This window comes from Ornithodoros turicata, chromosome 9 (assembly GCF_037126465.1).
Source record: "Ornithodoros turicata isolate Travis chromosome 9, ASM3712646v1, whole genome shotgun sequence".
In the NCBI taxonomy this organism is placed as follows: domain Eukaryota; kingdom Metazoa; phylum Arthropoda; class Arachnida; order Ixodida; family Argasidae; genus Ornithodoros; species Ornithodoros turicata.
The window spans coordinates 36,899,889-36,918,332 of record NC_088209.1 but is presented as its reverse complement, the minus strand read 5'-3'; the positions used below and the strand labels follow the sequence as shown (position 1 = coordinate 36,918,332).

Genomic DNA, 18,444 nt, shown 5'->3' with positions numbered 1-18,444 from the left:
CGGACTACCGAGTGGCATACACTTCGTCTTCCGATAATTCAACGCTCCTCCAGAGACAGCCGCGTAGGATTCGTATACGCGCATAACCTCGACTGCTGCGCTTTCGTCACGCAGAAGCAAGGTTATATCATCCGCATATGCGGCCACTTTCCATTCCCCAGAGAAGGGGAGGGGAAAACCACGAATTCGTTCAGCTGTGTCGATATTCCACAGTAGGGGATCGATTGCCAAGGTGAACAAGGCTGGCGAGAGGGGACAACCTTGCCGCACACCTATAGATACCGAAAACTGTCCGGAAAAACGCTGGAGGAGGTACAGGCTGCTCCGGTGATTACTGTACAATTTCTTTATGACACCAACCATCCACTCTGGGAAACCGTACACCTCCAGCACAGTGAACATGTAGCTGTGGGCGACCCGATCGAATGCCTTCTTTTGGTCGAGAGACAGCAGGCAGCCGTTGGGAACGGTCGGGGCCACGTAGTGCAAGGCATCCCGCAGACCGGATAAGGTGTCGTACATTGTGCGTCCCGGCACGGAACACGTCTGCGAGTGGTGGATGACTGACGGGAACACACATTGCATCCTGCTTGCCAGCACGGAAGTTACGATCTTATAGTCACAATTGAGTAGTGTTATCGGTCGCCAATTTTCAGGGTTAGAAAGGTCACCGGAGTTCTTGGGTAGCAGAATAATATGGCCGTATCCGAAAGATGTCGGGAAATCCGCGCCGCCCAAGCAGCTACACAAGACTTCAAACAGGAGTGTTCGAATGTGTCGCCAAAACGTCGCATAAAACTCAGGGGGGAGTCCGTCCGGCCCAGGACTTTTTCGGGACGATGCCCGACGCACTGCGATGTCCAGTTCTTCTATGCGCAGCGGCTCTTCAAGACAACGCCGATCAGACGGGGATAGAGCCGGGAGGCCATCCAGGAAGGCAGCTGTCTCGGTATTGACAGGGGCCCGAGCATACAGACTGCTGAAGAACTCTTCAAAGCCGGTGAGCACCTCGTCGGGGTTTTCCGTAACAGATCCGTCAGGACGCCGGAACTCAGTGGCCTGCCGCTGGTCAACCAACCGCGCAGAGTCGAGGAACCGAGCTGCACCAGGACCGGCAAAAGCCTGAGATCTTGAGAAGCGTTGCTTCGCCCTTCCAGAAGGTGATTGAAGTAGCAGGTCGTAACGAGTCTGTAGTGTCTCCAGGTACTCCTGCATTACCGGCGTTATTGGAGCGCCCCTCCTTACAATGCGGATCTTCGCTGCCAAACGGCGGAGGAGGGCAGTGCGCTCACGGGCGCGCCTCCGCCCCCAAGATTGAAACAACTCTCGAGCCCAGTGCTTGAAGTTCTCCCACTCCTCTGCTACCGGTCGCCGAGCTGCAAGAAATCCTTCTATCTTCGCCCTCACGTCGGACACAACCCCTTCGTCGTACAGCAGGGAGGTATCCAAACGCCAACGAGCGGCACGGCTGTTCCCAAACGCCGACGTATCAAGGGACAGGATCACGGCGTCATGGTCACTTATGTGGAGACCGAGGTGGTTCGTACCGACGATACTGCACCCGGTAATGTGTGGGCACAGGCCGTGAGGGACGTAAAAACGATCGAGCCTGCTTGAAGACTGTCCCCTTGTCCACGTAGCCCCAAAAGTGGGCCCATGTAGGTCCACCCATGCGTCAATAAGATGGCGCTGATGCAGCAGCTGACGTAGTTCCCGAGCGTTCCACGTCGGTCGTCCGCGGCCAGGACCTCGGACATCTCGGTCCGAATCGATGACGCAGTTGAAGTCCCCACACAGCACAGCCTCACGAGAAGAGATGAAACAGGTGTCAAGGTTATGAAAGAAAGCGTTTGATTCGCTTGCACGAGCCGGCGCATACAGAGTAATAAATGTTAATTTTCGCCCTAGCAAAAAGAGGTCCAAGAGTAGTACACGTCCCACTGCATCATATCTTGCAAAGCACTGAGATGCCAAGGCCCTGTTGAGAATGACTACACCTACACCACTTTGATGAGTCGTCCCAAAGCTGAAGAAAGCGCGAACGTCGCATCGCTGGGTAAAGGCAATGACATCCGCATACCGCGTAAAGTGGGTCTCTTGCAAGAACAGTAAATCACAACCGGTGCTACGCGCAAACTGAACGACTGCCGCTTGCTTGCCTGCAGACCGGAAGCCCTGAACATTGAGTGTCATAACTTGGAGAGCCATGAAGGCAAATATTAATATACGACGAAACTTGTTCATAAGTCGTTCTCAGGAATCACTGTGTGGACATCCGGTGGGGACCTCGAGCGGGACTTCTTCCGGTTGCGTTTAGGCTTCTTCTTTGGGACATCAGACGAGGACGTATCACCGGACGAGGCGACGAGCGCGTGCTTTCCCGCTTGGGGCTCGAGGTAGCCCTGAACTTCAGGCATGTCGTGGTCTGAGATCTCGACAGTGTAGAGATCCGTGGACGACCCGCTGCTTTGCACGCTGTGGCACGACGCTACAAAGTTATCCACACTATCGGGCGCATCCGAAACTGATGTCGAGTCCATGGTGATGAGCATTGAATCGCCCTTTGAAGGTGCGGGAGAGATCACAGCGGGCGCCGCATCAGTTTCCTTGGCCACCAGGGGAACAACCGGGTCAACTGATGGCAGGGCCGTCACAGGATCAGCTGTCGCAGGTAAGCACAAAACAGTACTGTCCTCGCAGGGCACCGAAGGGGACGTGGAGGAAGCACCCACTTGATTGCTCGGTGCATCACATACGGGGAGGGCCACCTCCGAGGCAACGATCTCACACCTCGTTTCAGGCAGAGTCGGGAATTCTTCCTTCTCGAGCGGAGCGGGGGCTTGGGTCGGGACACCCTGTCTAGGCGAGTGGGACAGGAAGCCACGGGCCGCTGACGAGTATGACCGCCTCATGGTGCAGTCCACGGTCGCGTGACTGTGGCCACAACGGAGACATGGGGCGTGGCAACCTTGCGTGGCGTGGCCAAATATCGCACAGCGATCGCAACGAGGTACCCGGCAGTCACTACGGATATGACCCTCTGAACCGCACCTACCACACACCTTTTTGATGCCCTTGTAATCCACCATAGCCCGGTCGCTGCCGACGGCCAGGAAATTGGGCACTGGCTTCTTCATATCGAATTTAACCAACCGGATACCATTACGAATGGTGGGACGGTCCTTGTATACAGGGAACGAAAACGCCTTCACCGTACCGTACGGAGAAAGGGCGCGTATGAGAGCATCATCGGGGACATACTCGGGAAGCCGTTTTACCGTCATGTATACAATCCTGGTCGATGCAAGCGGTTCCAGCAGTACCTCGGTGTCATGGAGAACGACCTTGCCGGCAGCAAGAAAAATGTCTCGAGCCTGGGCATTCTTCGCGGTGACTTGAAAACTCATTCCGCCCTGGTGCTGGACGGAGTGAACGTGGTCGAGGCCGACCAAATCACAGACGGCGTCAAGGACACCGTCCACGGGGAACCCATCGGGTACTGTAAAGTTGAACGCATGGTCCTTAGGTGGCCTCACCGAAACGAGAGACGGTGACGGCGAGAACGTGGGGCTCGCCATGGACATGATAGGGGATCCCAGGGCAGTTGCTAGCCGCAAGCCCGCGGCTGTAGCCGAGGTAAAAACTCACATATATAATTTCTTCTCTCAGGATCTCTTTAGCGTTATTGTTCGTGAAGAAAAACTATTGGAAAAACTACGGTACAGCATGGGGCAAACGTTTACGGAACACCGGGTGTCGCATTTCTCAATTTGAGTGAAAGCCTAGCGGAAAACGGGAGCAGACACACGTACTGAGGGATACATAGCCAAAGCCATAGCCATAGCACATGAGGCATACAGAGCCGGACACCCGTTTCTTATTCGATCTCTTCCTGATACCTAGCAGGGGGCCGCTCCGATGAAGTAATGCGCCAGTGCCGTGTTCCATAGACTTTTGACCCAAGCCGTACAAGTTCAGACAATAAGTTGTGACCACACGTGTTCATTTGTATGGATAAAATTTGCGCACGATGTAGATTTCAGTGACGAAGCTACATGCGAAGTGATGTGCCAAGAGGACGAAAAGAATACGAGGCTCAGTCAAAAGCATGACATTACAAGGGGCTGGAGCAGGAGAAATACACGTACATAGTCTTCGCTAGCAACTCAGTATTTTGTGAGACATCATATAACCATCCTCTCAACGTAATCACTTTTGATCCGTACTGTTAGATACATTATAAATATATGCTGGTTCCTTTTGTGGAGTTTGTCTCCATGCTCTTCGTCCGGCTCCACATTCTTTGCACTTCGAAACTCAGCCCATCTAATTACGGCGGTCGCCACACAAGCTACGGTTCCACTTGAGAATGCATAGAACGGGCGGCGTGGTATCACGTCAGATACTTCCAAGACTGCCACTGGCGGCGCTGTCGCGACGGAGCGGCGCCCCCCCCTTTTAGCTGTCGCCCGGTCCCTATATGGCTGTTCATTACGTTTCTCTTCTTTTTGCTGTTCATGTAAACGACGTGTTCAATATGACACCGTGCCCCGAGTCACGCCTGCAGGTAATTTCTTTTCACATGAGTGGAGCGGCATTTGAAACCTCTCATCGATATTGCGGCCATGAAAGACGTTTAATGGAAATCCTTAAACCGCAGGTCCTGTTTCTCGTCCAATCCAAGTACGACAACACACGGATGGCTGGAATATTGATAGCACCGGTAGCGCTCGCGGTCACGGGTGACGAAAAAGGTAACTTTCTCATCCCTTCCCCATTGTTTTCCAAATTTGTTCCTCTGCGCATTTGCCCGTGGCGCCGCCTGGTGCTTTACATTGTGACTAAGGCTCGCTTTCGTTTCAGCCTTCAGCGGTCAATAAAAAGGTCTTAACTTCTTTTACTTGGACTGAACGGAACGTCCAGGAATGCAGAGCTGAAATTTTCGATTCTCAAGCTAACACCTTTCTTTCGAGGGAGCTTAAATCAACGAATTTCTTACCAGCGATATGTACGCGTCGGTATTAGCGGCGCCGCCCGGCGGTGAAGTGTGAAGACGTTATTCAAGCGACGGCAGCGAACGAGACAGGATAGAACCTGGTAGTCGAAACACCGTAAGCAGGGTGGCTAAGTTCATTCAGTGTAGAAATAACTTGATGCGTCGAAAAAAATAGTGGGAACGCTTCTATTGGACAGCGGGGAGCACCTTGCACAACGCTGTCCAATAGGCGCGTTCCGATTACTTATCTCGACCTCGACAATCAGCGTGTATAGTCTCCCTGGTCTGCTGGGTTCAGTCCTCTGGACCTCCTTATTCCCTCCGGGTGCAACTCTTTTCTGGAGCGCTCTCCTTGCTCTGTACCACCGCGACAGATAAAAGGTTATGGGTGATATATGAGACCGCGCGGGCAGTCAGAGTGGAGAGCAGGCATATGTGCGAGAAGCGAAAGACTGCGGAATATAACCGGGCGTGGATGAATTAGTGGGTGCTTAATTCTTCAAACGATCGGGTGCAGGCCCTATTAAAACTTTGAGACCATACCGAGAGCTATCTCTGACGAAAATGTCACAGGCAGAGCTGGAGTGGCGCACTCCACTTAAGTGCCATTTGATAGCAGGCTTGTCGTTTGTGAGATGGTCATGCATCATAAACGCGGTCACATGGGCACACACACACACACATAAAGAGACGATGATGAGATGGGGCTGATGCCGGCCAGCAATCTGGGCGCTGCCCCAGTGCCAGTTGTAGAATGTGAGAGATGATGATGGAGATGAGGATTCAGGTGATCAAAGCAGTGTGGAGATGCCTGTTGATGACAGGAAATCCCAAAGGTGACGGAGACCTTGGTGCATATGAACGCTACTGGACCAGGGGGGGGGTATATGTTTATTAAGAAAAAAAAATGAAAGGAAAAGTTAACCAGGCAAAGAGCCGCGGCTTGCCATGGACCCAGCACCTTGCCTATGGTAAAAGTGCGGTTGTCGATGGCATGCATTCCGTGCTGCAAGATCTAGCACTCCCGCTGGTAGTCAGGGAAGTCAGGGCAGGGTCACGCGGGCAAATCACTACGTTAGCAAGAGCAAACGTAAGGCATGCAGTGACGGCTGAAGTGACTGAGACCTAATGGTGGAATATATGCATGTTTTAAATTATAAGCTATAGCTAGTGTCTTAGAAGTTTTTGTTTTTCTCTCTAAAGCACGCGACATGCACAGGGTAGCCTTGGGGTACCCACATTGTCGCCGCAGGCGCAGGTCCCATGCCCGCGTTTTTCAAACTTCATGTGGCTTTATTAATGCATGTGATAACTCAGCTTGTTTAGTTTAGAGTCAAGACAACAACAACAATAATATCGAAACACGAACACAACACATCAGCCTTAGAACGCCCAGTCGTGTTATTACTATTACAGGAACTGTGTAATGGCAAATATATAATTCATAAAAACCCTGCTGAATTAATCAACCACTCTATCAGGAAGGATCATGCAAATCGTACTTTCGCTTGAACGGTGTGAAAAAAAAAAAAAAAGCACCCTCAAAATCACATTGTACATGGCGGCGTGACCACAGAGGCGCAGCATGATCTGCTGCCGTGACGTAAGAAGCACAGTGTGAGCCGGCCACTCAATCAGCATTCCCATCGCCTCCTAGTCACCTGATTGACGTGAAGCCCACTCATTCTCTTACTGGCTATCTGAAGGTGTCGATGAATTTCTGGAGCGCGTTCATATCAAGCCCGAAACGCATGGGACGTTTTCTCAGCGTCAAAACGCCGCGTACACGCCGTGTCCTTGAACGCGCGGCGAAGAAGCTCCCGCGAGTCGACAACCCGGAATGCATGGGAGGCATATACGGAGCGAATGACGAGTGCCGATGTTGCCATATTCGTCGACCACAAGCGTTTGTTGGAATGTTTTGGATGCTCTTGCTTCCTACGGTTTTTGCCTTCATTCGTTCCAAATATCGTTGAAATGTAGTTTTGCTGGCGAAAAAGGAATTTTGCTGCTCTAGCAAAAAGTTTTGCTAACTACTCATACGCAACTTTCTCTGCTGGCTCTGGGCGGCTGTCGCTCTGTCTACACGTAGGAAAATGCGCCCGAGCGCGCGCGAATATCTGTAGTCGACAGACTCCAACGTACACACAAATCTAGAGGCGCCCGTTTTATTGGCTTGGGCGGAACATGACGCTTCCTAGTTACAATGTTGTGCGCCCGCATGCTTCAAACAGCCGCCATTGTCCAGATTATGAACTACGAGAACACTCATCAGAGACGACGTACCTAGAACACATTTGCATTGTTTTAAGACAATCAAGACACACAAAGACGTGTAATTTAGATTGCCATGTAGGTACTAGGAAGTCAAGGGTACCCTACGGACAGTGATGGGCAAAGTACCCAAAATTGTACTTAAAGTAACGTACGAAGTACCTGTCGTCAGTGGCACTGGAACTGCTGGAACGAAGTACCACATTTTAAATGTACTTAAGGTCAATTACAAAGTACTGGGAATTGTACTTTAAAGGGACCGTCTGGACCGCAGATATGAAGTAAATAGGTCCCATCACATGATTCCTTATATCTTTCCGAGCCACCATGCAAAATATTTCGTTTATATTCGGCTCCGAGAATTTGTAACGCAAGTTTCAACCTGCATCTTTTGCCCCCGACTGGAAGCCGCACTTGGACACTCGTGACGCCACAAGCGTTCACTTCCGGCAACTGAGTTAATGCAACTGAGTTAATGCATTAACGTATGCAAGTTGGTACATCTTGAAGGGGAAAAACTTGCAATATATGTGCATGCAAAAAAAAAAAAAAAAAGAAAGAAACGAAACTAACGAAGAGTGTGTGTTGCGAATTTGTGCTTGTGAATGTGTTGCTTACATGTAGGCATTTTTTGCAAATGTTAATTCTGAAGCCCAGCTTGTTGGTGCTTACCCACGAGTATATCGACTGTAACAGATGGCATAAATTCCGTTTACAGCTGCTCAGGCAACCAGCTATGCTAGTGGAAAATATTTCTATGTCTTGGATTCATTCCTCCTTGCATTTCCCGGTAGTATAAAAAGGGAAAGGACGACAGCACTCCACTTTCTTGTTCGACAATACTGCTTCTAGACACAAAACTAACTTGATATTTTCCTTATCTATTATATATTTTCATATATATTATATTGTCTTTGCATTTCCAGTTGGGTACTTGAGTACTTGGTGGGAAAGTACTAGACAAAAGTGCTTAAAGCACAGTACAAAGTACACAATTGGCAATGTACCTAGAGTAAAATACAAGTACTTAGAAATGTACTTAAAGTAGTACTTGGTACTTCAAGCACTGCCCATCACTGCCTACGGACTATATCATGTGTTCGCATAATCTTACCGTATCTACGCCATTGCAATCCACGTGTCTCACACTGCACCTTCCCAAAAATATGGTTTCTCTATGTGAAGAGGAAGTATCATAAAGTTAATTTCTAGTTTTGACAGGTATGACGTCATATGGTGCGCAATCTGCAATGCGTCTGGCAACATTGTTACCCTAAAATCGGCTTCCGTCCCCTCAGAAAAGCTTCTGGCAGACTTCCAACGTTGAGTGAAGGGCGGAGACTTACCAGTCGCGTGGCCGAGTGAGTAAAATAGTAGTGGTCGCCAAGGTCGTGCTGAAGACTCGGAGGTGACGGGTTCGAATCCTGTCACCGGCTGTGCTCTCTGGGCTTTTGTTTCCCTGGGTTTTCCGGTAGACCTTCCAGATGGATGTCGGCACAGTTCTCGCTGAAATCGGCCCCAGGACCTTGCTAAACCTCGTGTCCCCCACTTCCCATCCCACCGTCTGCCCACGTCTGTAAGCCGTGATGGCCACAGTTGCTTCGCGGCGCTAACACGGAGTAAAAATAGAAGGAAAATAATGAAGCGAGTTCCTATAAGAGAGTGACGCCAACTCCCCAGGGAATCCGCCTCCGAGTTTTACGGCTTCTTTCGAAAATTTGTGCAAGTGAGTAATGATTACCGACGGTATTTATGCCTCGCGTATACTGAGTATGTGAGCGAGGTTCGTTTCTGTAATAGGAAATAAAATCTCAGTTTTTAGTCCGTATTGGCAGTGGCACTTTAAACCCTGACGCACGCGGGGCCAACTGCTCTGACTGGTCGGAATATCACAGGAACTACTCATTAACTGAACAACTTTATTCGAACGGACATTAAATACCCGCTGTACAACAATGTGAGTCGTCATAAATGCCATAACAGAGTAACAAGTTGACGCCGTGCATATGTGACGATGAGCTAGCTGATACCGGGCGAAAAATACGAACAATGAAAGGGTTGCCAGCGAAGCAACCATATGGCAACATTTTTCACCCATTATCGGACACTCGTCTATGTCATCAATGCATCACGTGCTAAATTTGAAGTGACGACAAATAAATACATTACCGGGCATTGCACACTGTCTTCGGGTGATGATGCCTCCGCTTTCAAATGATTGGTCCTTATGGCAGACGTTACATTGTGTTGGTCTTCGAACTGGTAACGCCATACGACTAAAGTGTTCTAGAAATGAACAGTTTCTCGATTTCTTTTCCACGCTAGGCAGGCTTGAAGGCACTTCATACATTTGAGAACAGCGCTCCTATGGATGCATTCAAGAAATCGGAAAATGAATCAAAAACAAGGAAAACAGCAGTAGGAATAGTGAACAACGTTTCTGAGTTCATGGGAGCACAAGACCACAAGAGTGAAATGGCATCGTACGTGACCTGACCCAGTTCACACATCGCGACCTGTGAAAATTTTCTTAAACGGGCTCGACAATAGGCATCTTTATCCTACGTTTGGTCTAATTCTCAGTGGGGCGTTGTGAAACTCGTGAAATGCCTTGTGCGATGGGAATCTTATTGGCTTTTTCGTTGCCCCATCGGGTCCAACTGTTGGCGTAGGCCGTGTTGTAACTTGACCACCGGGAAAAATCTCTCCTCCTGTGGGTCTAGATGGCCTTGGTCGTGGCGTCGGTTTAGGTCTCGGGCGGCCGTACCCTGGGCCTTCAGGCTCTTCAGGCACCTGAGGTTTTGGTGTAGGAAGTGGCTGTGGTCTTGGCCGAGGCGCTGGTTGTGGTTGAGGAAGGGGCTTCGGTTGCGGTACGGGATGTGGCCGTGGCACTGGCTGTGGCGCAGGTCCTGGTCTCGGCCGTGGGGTAGGTTGTGGTCTCACTCCCGGCGTCGGACCCGGTTCATAACCAGGCTCTACTGGAAAGGGCTGTGGTGCTGGCTTAGGCAGTTCAGGTCTTTGTGGCTCTGGTACATTAGGGAGCGGCTGTGGAGGTTTAGGAAGCGGTGGGGGCGGTCGCTGGGGTCCAGGTTGCGGGTGGGGCCTTGGCTTTGGTCTTTTACCTCCATAGCCAGGAGAATCAGGGACATCCGGTGGCGAAATTGGCGCAGGTGGTGAAGGAAATGGTTGGGGCTGAACTGGTGGTTTCGGAGGGGGTCTAGGCCTCTGTGGTTGTGCAGGAGGGATTGGCTGTGGACGTGGAAGAGGCGATGGCTTTAACTGAGGACCTGTGCTTGGAGGGTATGCTGGAACTGGAATCGGCTTCACGGGCTCTTTGTGAAACTCATGGAAGGCACCATGAGGTGGTTGAGGGCGCCCCGAGGTTGGAGGCCGGGGTCCTGGTGGCGCTCTGCTAGGAGGCGGAGGACGTGATGGTACTGGAGGCTGTGGCACAGGAAGCGGTCCTGGTTTTCCCTGTGGTGGGTAGGGAGCTGGAGGCTTTGGCTGAGGATAAATTTTTGTGGGTCCTACAGGGCGTGGTGATAACGGTCGTGGTTGCGGCACAGACTGCGGAGCAGCAGGCTGTGGAGGATGTGGTGGGAATACTTGTGGACGTTTGCATGGAACGCTTACAGCACCGGGCAGTGGCTGCACCCCTGATGGTGGGTAAACATCCTTGCAGTCAGGAAGAGCTCCTGGAGCAGGCGGCCTTGGTTGTGGTGGTGGTGGCAGTCGGCCAGGAGGCGAAGGCTGGTGAGGCCTAGGCAGGACTGGCTGGGGCACGCGCTGCGGAATACTCGGACGTGGAGGTTCTGGTGTGAACCCCGGAGAAGGTTTGCATGGGACACGTGGTGCTCCAGGTGGTGGTTGTCCTGACGGTGGATAAACATCCTTGCAGTCGGGAAGTCGCCCTACTACTGGCGGCCTAGGTTGTAATGGAGGTGTCACAGGACCCGGCGGCGGACGGGGTTGAGGGGGTGGATGAGGTCTAGGATGGGGTGCTTGGGGCACTCTCTGTGGGAAACCAGGCTGTGGCGGTTGCGGTGGGAATCCAGGAGAAGGTTTGCATGGAATGCTTCCAGCACCGGGCAGTGGCTGGACGCCTGATGGTGGGTAAACATCCTTGCAGTCAGGAAGAGCTCCTGGAGCAGGGGGCCTTGGTTGTGGGGGCGGTGGCAATCGGATAGGAGGCGAAGGCGGATGAGGTCGTGGAGGCTGCTGAGGCCCAGGCTGCACTGGCTGGGGCACCCGTTGCGGAGGACTTGGGCGAGCTGGTTGGGGCGCAGGTGAGGGTCTTTGACCTGGTGGCTCCGGAACATAACCTGGTCGTCTCGGTGGTGATGGGCGAGGCAATGGTGGTGGCTGGGGTCTAGGTGGTTGGGGCACGCGCTGCGGAATGCTAGGGCGTGGAGGTTCTGGTCCGACCCCTGGAGAAGGTTTGCATGGGACACGTGGGGCTCCAGGTGGTGGTTGTCCCGACGGTGGATAAACATCCTTGCAGTCGGGAAGTCGACCTATTACTGGCGGCCTATGTTGTAATGGAGGTGTCACAGGACCCGGCGGCGGACGGGGTTGAGGGGGTGGATGGGGTCTAGGCTGCGGTGGTTGGGGCACTCGCTGTGGGAAGCCAGGCTGTGGCGGTTGCGGTGGGAATCCAGGAGAAGGTTTGCATGGAATGCTTCCAGCACCGGGCAGTGGCTGGACACCTGATGGTGGGTAAACATCCTTGCAGTCAGGAAGAGCGCCTGGAGCAGGGGGTCTTGGTTGTGGCGGCGGTGGCAGTCGGATAGGAGGCGAAGGCGGATGAGGTCGTGGAGGCTGCTGAGGCCCAGGCTGCACTGGCTGGGGCACCCGTTGCGGAGGACTTGGGCGAGGTGGTTGGGGCGCAGGTGAGGGTCTTTGACCTGGTGGCTCCGGAACATAACCCGGTCGTCTCGGTGGTGATGGGCGAGGCAATGGTGGTGGCTGGGGTCTAGGTGGTTGGGGCACGCGCTGCGGAATGCTAGGGCGTGGAGGTTCTGGTCCGACGCCTGGAGAAGGTTTGCATGGGACACGTGGTGCTCCAGGTGGTGGTTGTCCCGACGGTGGATAAACATCCTTGCAGTCGGGAAGTCGACCTACTACTGGCGGCCTAGGTTGTAATGGAGGTGTCACAGGACCCGGCGGCGGACGGGGTTGAGGGGGTGGATGAGGTCTAGGCTGCGGTGGTTGGGGCACTCGCTGTGGGAAGCCAGGCTGTGGCGGTTGCGGTGGGAATCCAGGAGAAGGTTTGCATGGAATGCTTCCAGCACCGGGCAGTGGCTGGACACCTGATGGTGGGTAAACATCCTTGCAGTCAGGAAGAGCGCCTGGAGCAGGGGGTCTTGGTTGTGGCGGCGGTGGCAGTCGGATAGGAGGCGAAGGCGGATGAGGTCGTGGAGGCTGCTGAGGCCCAGGCTGCACTGGCTGGGGCACCCGTTGCGGAGGACTTGGGCGAGGTGGTTGGGGCGCAGGTGAGGGTCTTTGACCTGGTGGCTCCGGAACATAACTCGGTCGTCTCGGTGGTGATGGGCGAGGCAATGGTGGTGGCTGGGGTCTAGGTGGTTGGGGCACGCGCTGCGGAATGCTAGGGCGTGGAGGTTCTGGTCTGACCCCTGGAGAAGGTTTGCATGGGACACGTGGTGCTCCAGGTGGTGGTTGTCCCGACGGTGGATAAACATCCTTGCAGTCGGGAAGTCGACCTATTACTGGCGGCCTAGGTTGTAATGGAGGTGTCACAGGACCCGGCGGCGGACGGGGTTGAGGGGGTGGATGAGGTCTAGGCTGCGGTGGTTGGGGCACTCGCTGTGGGAAGCCAGGCTGTGGCGGTTGCGGTGGGAATCCAGGAGAAGGTTTGCATGGAATGCTTCCAGCACCGGGCAGTGGCTGGACACCTGATGGTGGGTAAACATCCTTGCAGTCAGGAAGAGCGCCTGGAGCAGGGGGTCTTGGTTGTGGCGGCGGTGGCAGTCGGATAGGAGGCGAAGGCGGATGAGGTCGTGGAGGCTGCTGAGGCCCAGGCTGCACTGGCTGGGGCACCCGTTGCGGAGGACTTGGGCGAGGTGGTTGGGGCGCAGGTGAGGGTCTTTGACCTGGTGGCTCCGGAACATAACTCGGTCGTCTCGGTGGTGATGGGCGAGGCAATGGTGGTGGCTGGGGTCTAGGTGGTTGGGGCACGCGCTGCGGAATGCTAGGGCGTGGAGGTTCTGGTCTGACCCCTGGAGAAGGTTTGCATGGGACACGTGGTGCTCCAGGTGGTGGTTGTCCCGACGGTGGATAAACATCCTTGCAGTCGGGAAGTCGACCTATTACTGGCGGCCTAGGTTGTAATGGAGGTGTCACAGGACCCGGCGGCGGACGGGGTTGAGGGGGTGGATGAGGTCTAGGCTGCGGTGGTTGGGGCACTCGCTGTGGGAAGCCAGGCTGTGGCGGTTGCGGTGGGAATCCAGGAGAAGGTTTGCATGGAATGCTTCCAGCACCGGGCAGTGGCTGGACACCTGATGGTGGGTAAACATCCTTGCAGTCAGGAAGAGCTCCTGGAGCAGGAGGCCTTGGTTGTGGCGGCGGGGGCAATCGGATAGGAGGCGATGGCGGATGAGGTCGTGGGGGCTGCTGAGGTCTAGGCTGCACTGGTTGGGGCACCCGTTGCGGAGGACTTGGGCGAGGAGGTTGTGGTGCAGGTGAGGGTCTTTGACCTGGTGGCTCCGGAACATAACCTGGTCGTCTCGGTGGTGACGGCCGCGGCAATGGTGGCTGGGGTCTAGTTGGCTGGGGCACACGCTGCGGAATACTAGGGCGTGGAGGTTCTGGTGCGACCCCTGGAGAAGGTTTGCATGGGACACGTGGTGCTCCAAGTGGTGGTTCTCCTGACGGTGGATAAACATCCTTGCAGTCGGGAAGTCGCCCTATCACTGGCGGCCTAGGTTGTAATGGAGGTGTCACAGGACCCGGCGGCGGACGGGGTTGAGGGGGCGGATGAGGCCTAGGCTGGGGTGGTTGGGGAACTCGCTGTGGGAAACCAGGCTGTGGTGGTTGTGGTGGGAATCCAGGAGAGGGTTTGCATGGAATGCTTCCAGCACCGGGCAGTGGCTGGACCCCTGATGGTGGGTAAACATCCTTGCAGTCAGGAAGAGCACCTGGAGCAGGGGGTCTTGGTTGTGGCGGCGGTGGCAATCGGAGAGGCGGCGAGGGCGGATGAGGTCGCGGAGGCTGCTGAGGCCCAGGCTGCACGGGCTGGGGCACCCGTTGCGGAGGACTTGGGCGAGGTGGTTGGGGCGCAGGTGAGGGTCTTTGACCTGGTGGCTCCGGAACATAACCCGGTCGTCTCGGTGGTGATGGGCGAGGCAATGGTGGTGGCTGGGGTCTAGGTGGTTGGGGCACGCGCTGCGGAATGCTAGGGCGTGGAGGTTCTGGTCCGACCCCTGGAGAAGGTTTGCATGGGACACGTGGTGCTCCAGGTGGTGGTTGTCCCGACGGTGGATAAACATCCTTGCAGTCGGGAAGTCGACCTATTACTGGCGGCCTAGGTTGTAATGGAGGTGTCACAGGACCCGGCGGCGGACGGGGTTGAGGGGGTGGATGAGGTCTAGGCTGCGGTGGTTGGGGCACTCGCTGTGGGAAGCCAGGCTGTGGCGGTTGTGGTGGGAAACCAGGAGATGGTTTGCATGGAATGCTTCCGGCACCAGGCTGTGGTTGGACACCTGATGGTGGGTAAACATCTTTGCAGTCAGGAAGAGCTCCTGGAGCAGGGGGCCTTGGTTGTGGGGGCGGTGGCAATCGGATAGGAGGCGAAGGCGGATGAGGTCGTGGAGGCTGCTGAGGCCCAGGCTGCACTGGCTGGGGTACCCGTTGCGGAGGACTTGGGCGAGGAGGTTGCGGCTGCGGCCCAGGTGAGGGTCTATGACCCGGTGGCTCCGGAACATAACCCGGTCGTCTCGGTGGGGACGGGCGAGGCAATGGTGGTGGCTGCGGTCTAGGTGGCTGGGGCACATGCTGCGGAATACTAGGGCGTGGAGGCTCTGGTGCGAACCCTAGAGAAGGTTTGCATGGGACACGTGGTGCTCCAGGTGGTGGTTCTCCTGACGGTGGATAAACGTCCTTGCAGTCGGGAAGTCGCCCTAGCACTGGAGGTCTAGGCTGTAATGGAGGTGTGATAGGACCCGGCGGCGGACGGGGTTGAGAGGGTGGATGAGGCCTAGGCTGGGGTGGTTGGGGTACTCGCTGTGGGAAACCAGGCTGTGGCGGTTGTGGAGGGAATCCAGGAGAGGGTTTGCATGGAATGCTTCCGGCACCAGGCTGTGGTTGGACACCTGATGGTGGGTAAACATCTTTGCAGTCAGGAAGAGCGCCTGGAGCAGGGGGCCTTGGTTGTGGGGGCGGTGGCAATCGGATAGGAGGCGAAGGCGGATGAGGTCGTGGAGGCTGCTGAGGCCCAGGCTGCACTCGCTGGGGTACCCGTTGCGGAGGACTTGGGCGAGGAGGTTGCGGCTGCGGCCCAGGTGAGGGTCTATGACCCGGTGGCTCCGGAACATAACCCGGTCGTCTCGGTGGGGACGGGCGAGGCAATGGTGGTGGCTGCGGTCTAGGTGGCTGGGGCACATGCTGCGGAATACTAGGGCGTGGAGGCTCTGGTGCGAACCCTGGAGAAGGTTTGCATGGGACACGTGGTGCTCCAGGTGGTGGTTCTCCTGACGGTGGATAAACGTCCTTGCAGTCGGGAAGTCGCCCTAGCACTGGAGGTCTAGGCTGTAATGGAGGTGTGATAGGACCCGGCGGCGGACGGGGTTGAGAGGGTGGATGAGGCCTAGGCTGGGGTGGTTGGGGTACTCGCTGTGGGAAACCAGGCTGTGGCGGTTGTGGAGGGAATCCAGGAGAGGGTTTGCATGGAATGCTTCCGGCACCAGGCTGTGGCTGGACACCTGATGGTGGGTAAACATCCTTGCAGTCAGGAAGAGCTCCTGGAGCAGGGGGCCTTGGTTGTGGCTGCGGTGGTAATCGGAGAGGAGGCGAAGGTGGATGAGGTCGAGGAGGCTGCTGAGGCCTAGGTTGCACTGGCTGAGGCACCCGTTGCGGAGGACTTGGGCGAGGAGGTAGCGGTTGCGGCCCAGGTGAGGGTCTTTGACCCGGTGGCTCTGGTACATAACCGGGTCTTCTCGGTGGCGACGGGTGAGGCAATGGTGGTGGCTGGGGCCTATGTGGCTGGGGCACACGCTGCGGAGCACTCGGGCGTGGGGGTTGTGGTGGGAACCCCGGGGATGGTTTACATGGGATACGTGGTGCTCCAGGCGGTGGTTCTCCTGACGGTGGATAAACAGCCGTGCAGTCGGGTAGTCGCCCTACCACTGGCGGACTAGGTTGTAATGGAGGCGTAACAGGACGTGGAGGAGGTGGCGGACGGGGTGGTGAGGGCGGCTGAGGCCTAGGCTGCGGTGTTTGTGGTGGGAATCCAGGTGTAGGTCTGCATGGAATGCTCCCGAGACCCGGTTGTGGATTGACACCTGATGGTGGGTAAACATCCTTGCAGTCAGGAAGCGCTCCTGGAGCCTGGGGCCTTGGTTGCAATGAAGGCGTCAGGCTGCCGGGTGGTGTTGGTGGACGGGGCTTAGTAGGGTAAGTTGGTGGTCCCTGGCCTGTTACAGGTTTCGAAGGCGGCACAAGAAACTCGTGAAATTTACTATGTGGTATGTCTGATGGCCTCCTAGAAACTGGTGGATGAGGCCGTGGCCCGGGTGGAACGAACTGACTAGGCCTTGGAGCCGGCGCAGATGGTGGGACAACTGGTTGAAGGGGTCTTCCATGCGGAAAGAGACCGCCACTGTCTATCGGTGGTCGTGACACTGGCTTTTGTGGTTTAGATGGGAATCCCAAAGGAGTGGAAAGCGGAATCTTTCCTGGCTTTGTGATTTCACCAGGTATCTGCTGAATGGTACTCGGTGTGGGCCTTTTAATGGGTGGAGTCGGAGGGAATGACGGAGGTTGCGGGCGGCCTGGCACTTGCGTTGGAACATGCGAAGGCAGGTGGCCAGCCGGTGGCTTTTGCGGAACAGGTTTATGTTGTGGATATGGTCCAAAGTCCTGCGGCTTGCTTGGGCGAGGACGCTTGTCGTCGGGAAGAAGGACACCAACGAATCTGTCACCGGGCCGTGTTTGTGGTGGTCTGACTGGCGTTGGTTTTCGCGGCGGTGATATATCGATTGTACCTACTGGGTACCCTGTAAACGGAGGTGGCCTCTTAGGCAGGTCTGGTGGTTCGTACTCAAGAACAGGCACCACAATTTCTGGCTCAATCTCTGGCGCCGGTAGAGGCCCTTCGGGTCTGCCATAACCACCAGCACCACCTCTTGGTGGCTTCGTCGGTTTAGGTGCGGGTGTGGGCTTCAAAGGCTTTCCAGGTTCCCCTAGTAGTTCCCCTCCCGATCCTGGGCGATGCGGACCAGTGGGAGGGAAAGTAGGTGGCCTTGGCTGTGGCGCTGGCTTTGGTTTGAAGGGCTTTACTGGTTCGAAGTGGAACTGGTGAAAGGCTTTGTGGGACGGGAAGGCTTTTCTTTCGTTTGTGTTTGTTTGCGCTGCTGCTTCCAAGTCATCGTAAAATGTATCAACGAACCGCGCGAGCCTCGACGAGACATCGTCTATTTCACGTTGGTTCGCTATGTCATATTCTCTTTCAGCACATATTCCGCTTGCTGTCACCCACAGCAGAAGAAATGCTACAGGAAAATTCTGAAATTATAAGACGATACCAGTTAGTACGGTATACCATCACTTCATGAGCAAAAGTAGTACTAAACGTTGCATAGTAACTTGTGAATGCGATGCTAATATCAAAGTACTGCCTTGGACACGGTTGTCTGATATCTCCAGCCCGTGACTGAGCGATATCCTATCGGCGATGTCGCGCACGAAGGACCTATACCAATACCACGGTCCCTTGATAGCTCCTATCAAGGGACCGTGCCAACACCCTCCACGATGGGAGACCGCGATCCGACGATTACGCCTCCCTGCAGGTGGCGCTGCATGGTCTTCCCTCGATTTCCTGCCCTCGGACACCGTACTGGTATGTGCAGGCAGTACTGGTATAATTCATGGGTGCGCGACACTGCTAATGGGGTATCGTCCGCCGCGGGCTGCTGATTTCAGACGATCGCGTCCCAAAC

At 55.0% G+C, this 18,444-nt stretch overlaps 1 protein-coding gene and 1 long non-coding RNA gene across 2 annotated transcripts in view; one reads left to right on the top strand and one right to left on the bottom strand.

Annotated features, from left to right (window-relative positions):
* LOC135368811 (uncharacterized) overlaps window positions 1-18,444 on the top strand; it is a 342,797-nt gene that overhangs the window by 320,954 nt on the left and 3,399 nt on the right. Inside the window, exon 7 of the long non-coding RNA XR_010414874.1 lies at window positions 4,661-4,754. This is a non-coding gene — a long non-coding RNA (uncharacterized LOC135368811). The remainder of the gene's footprint in view (window positions 1-4,660; window positions 4,755-18,444) is intronic.
* LOC135369095 (nascent polypeptide-associated complex subunit alpha, muscle-specific form-like) lies at window positions 9,226-17,803 on the bottom strand (the record flags this gene model as incomplete). The annotated part of the gene is made up of 1 exon (XM_064602758.1): window positions 9,226-17,803. A coding segment is annotated over one exon (7,977 nt), but the record flags the coding sequence as incomplete, so codon positions are not given.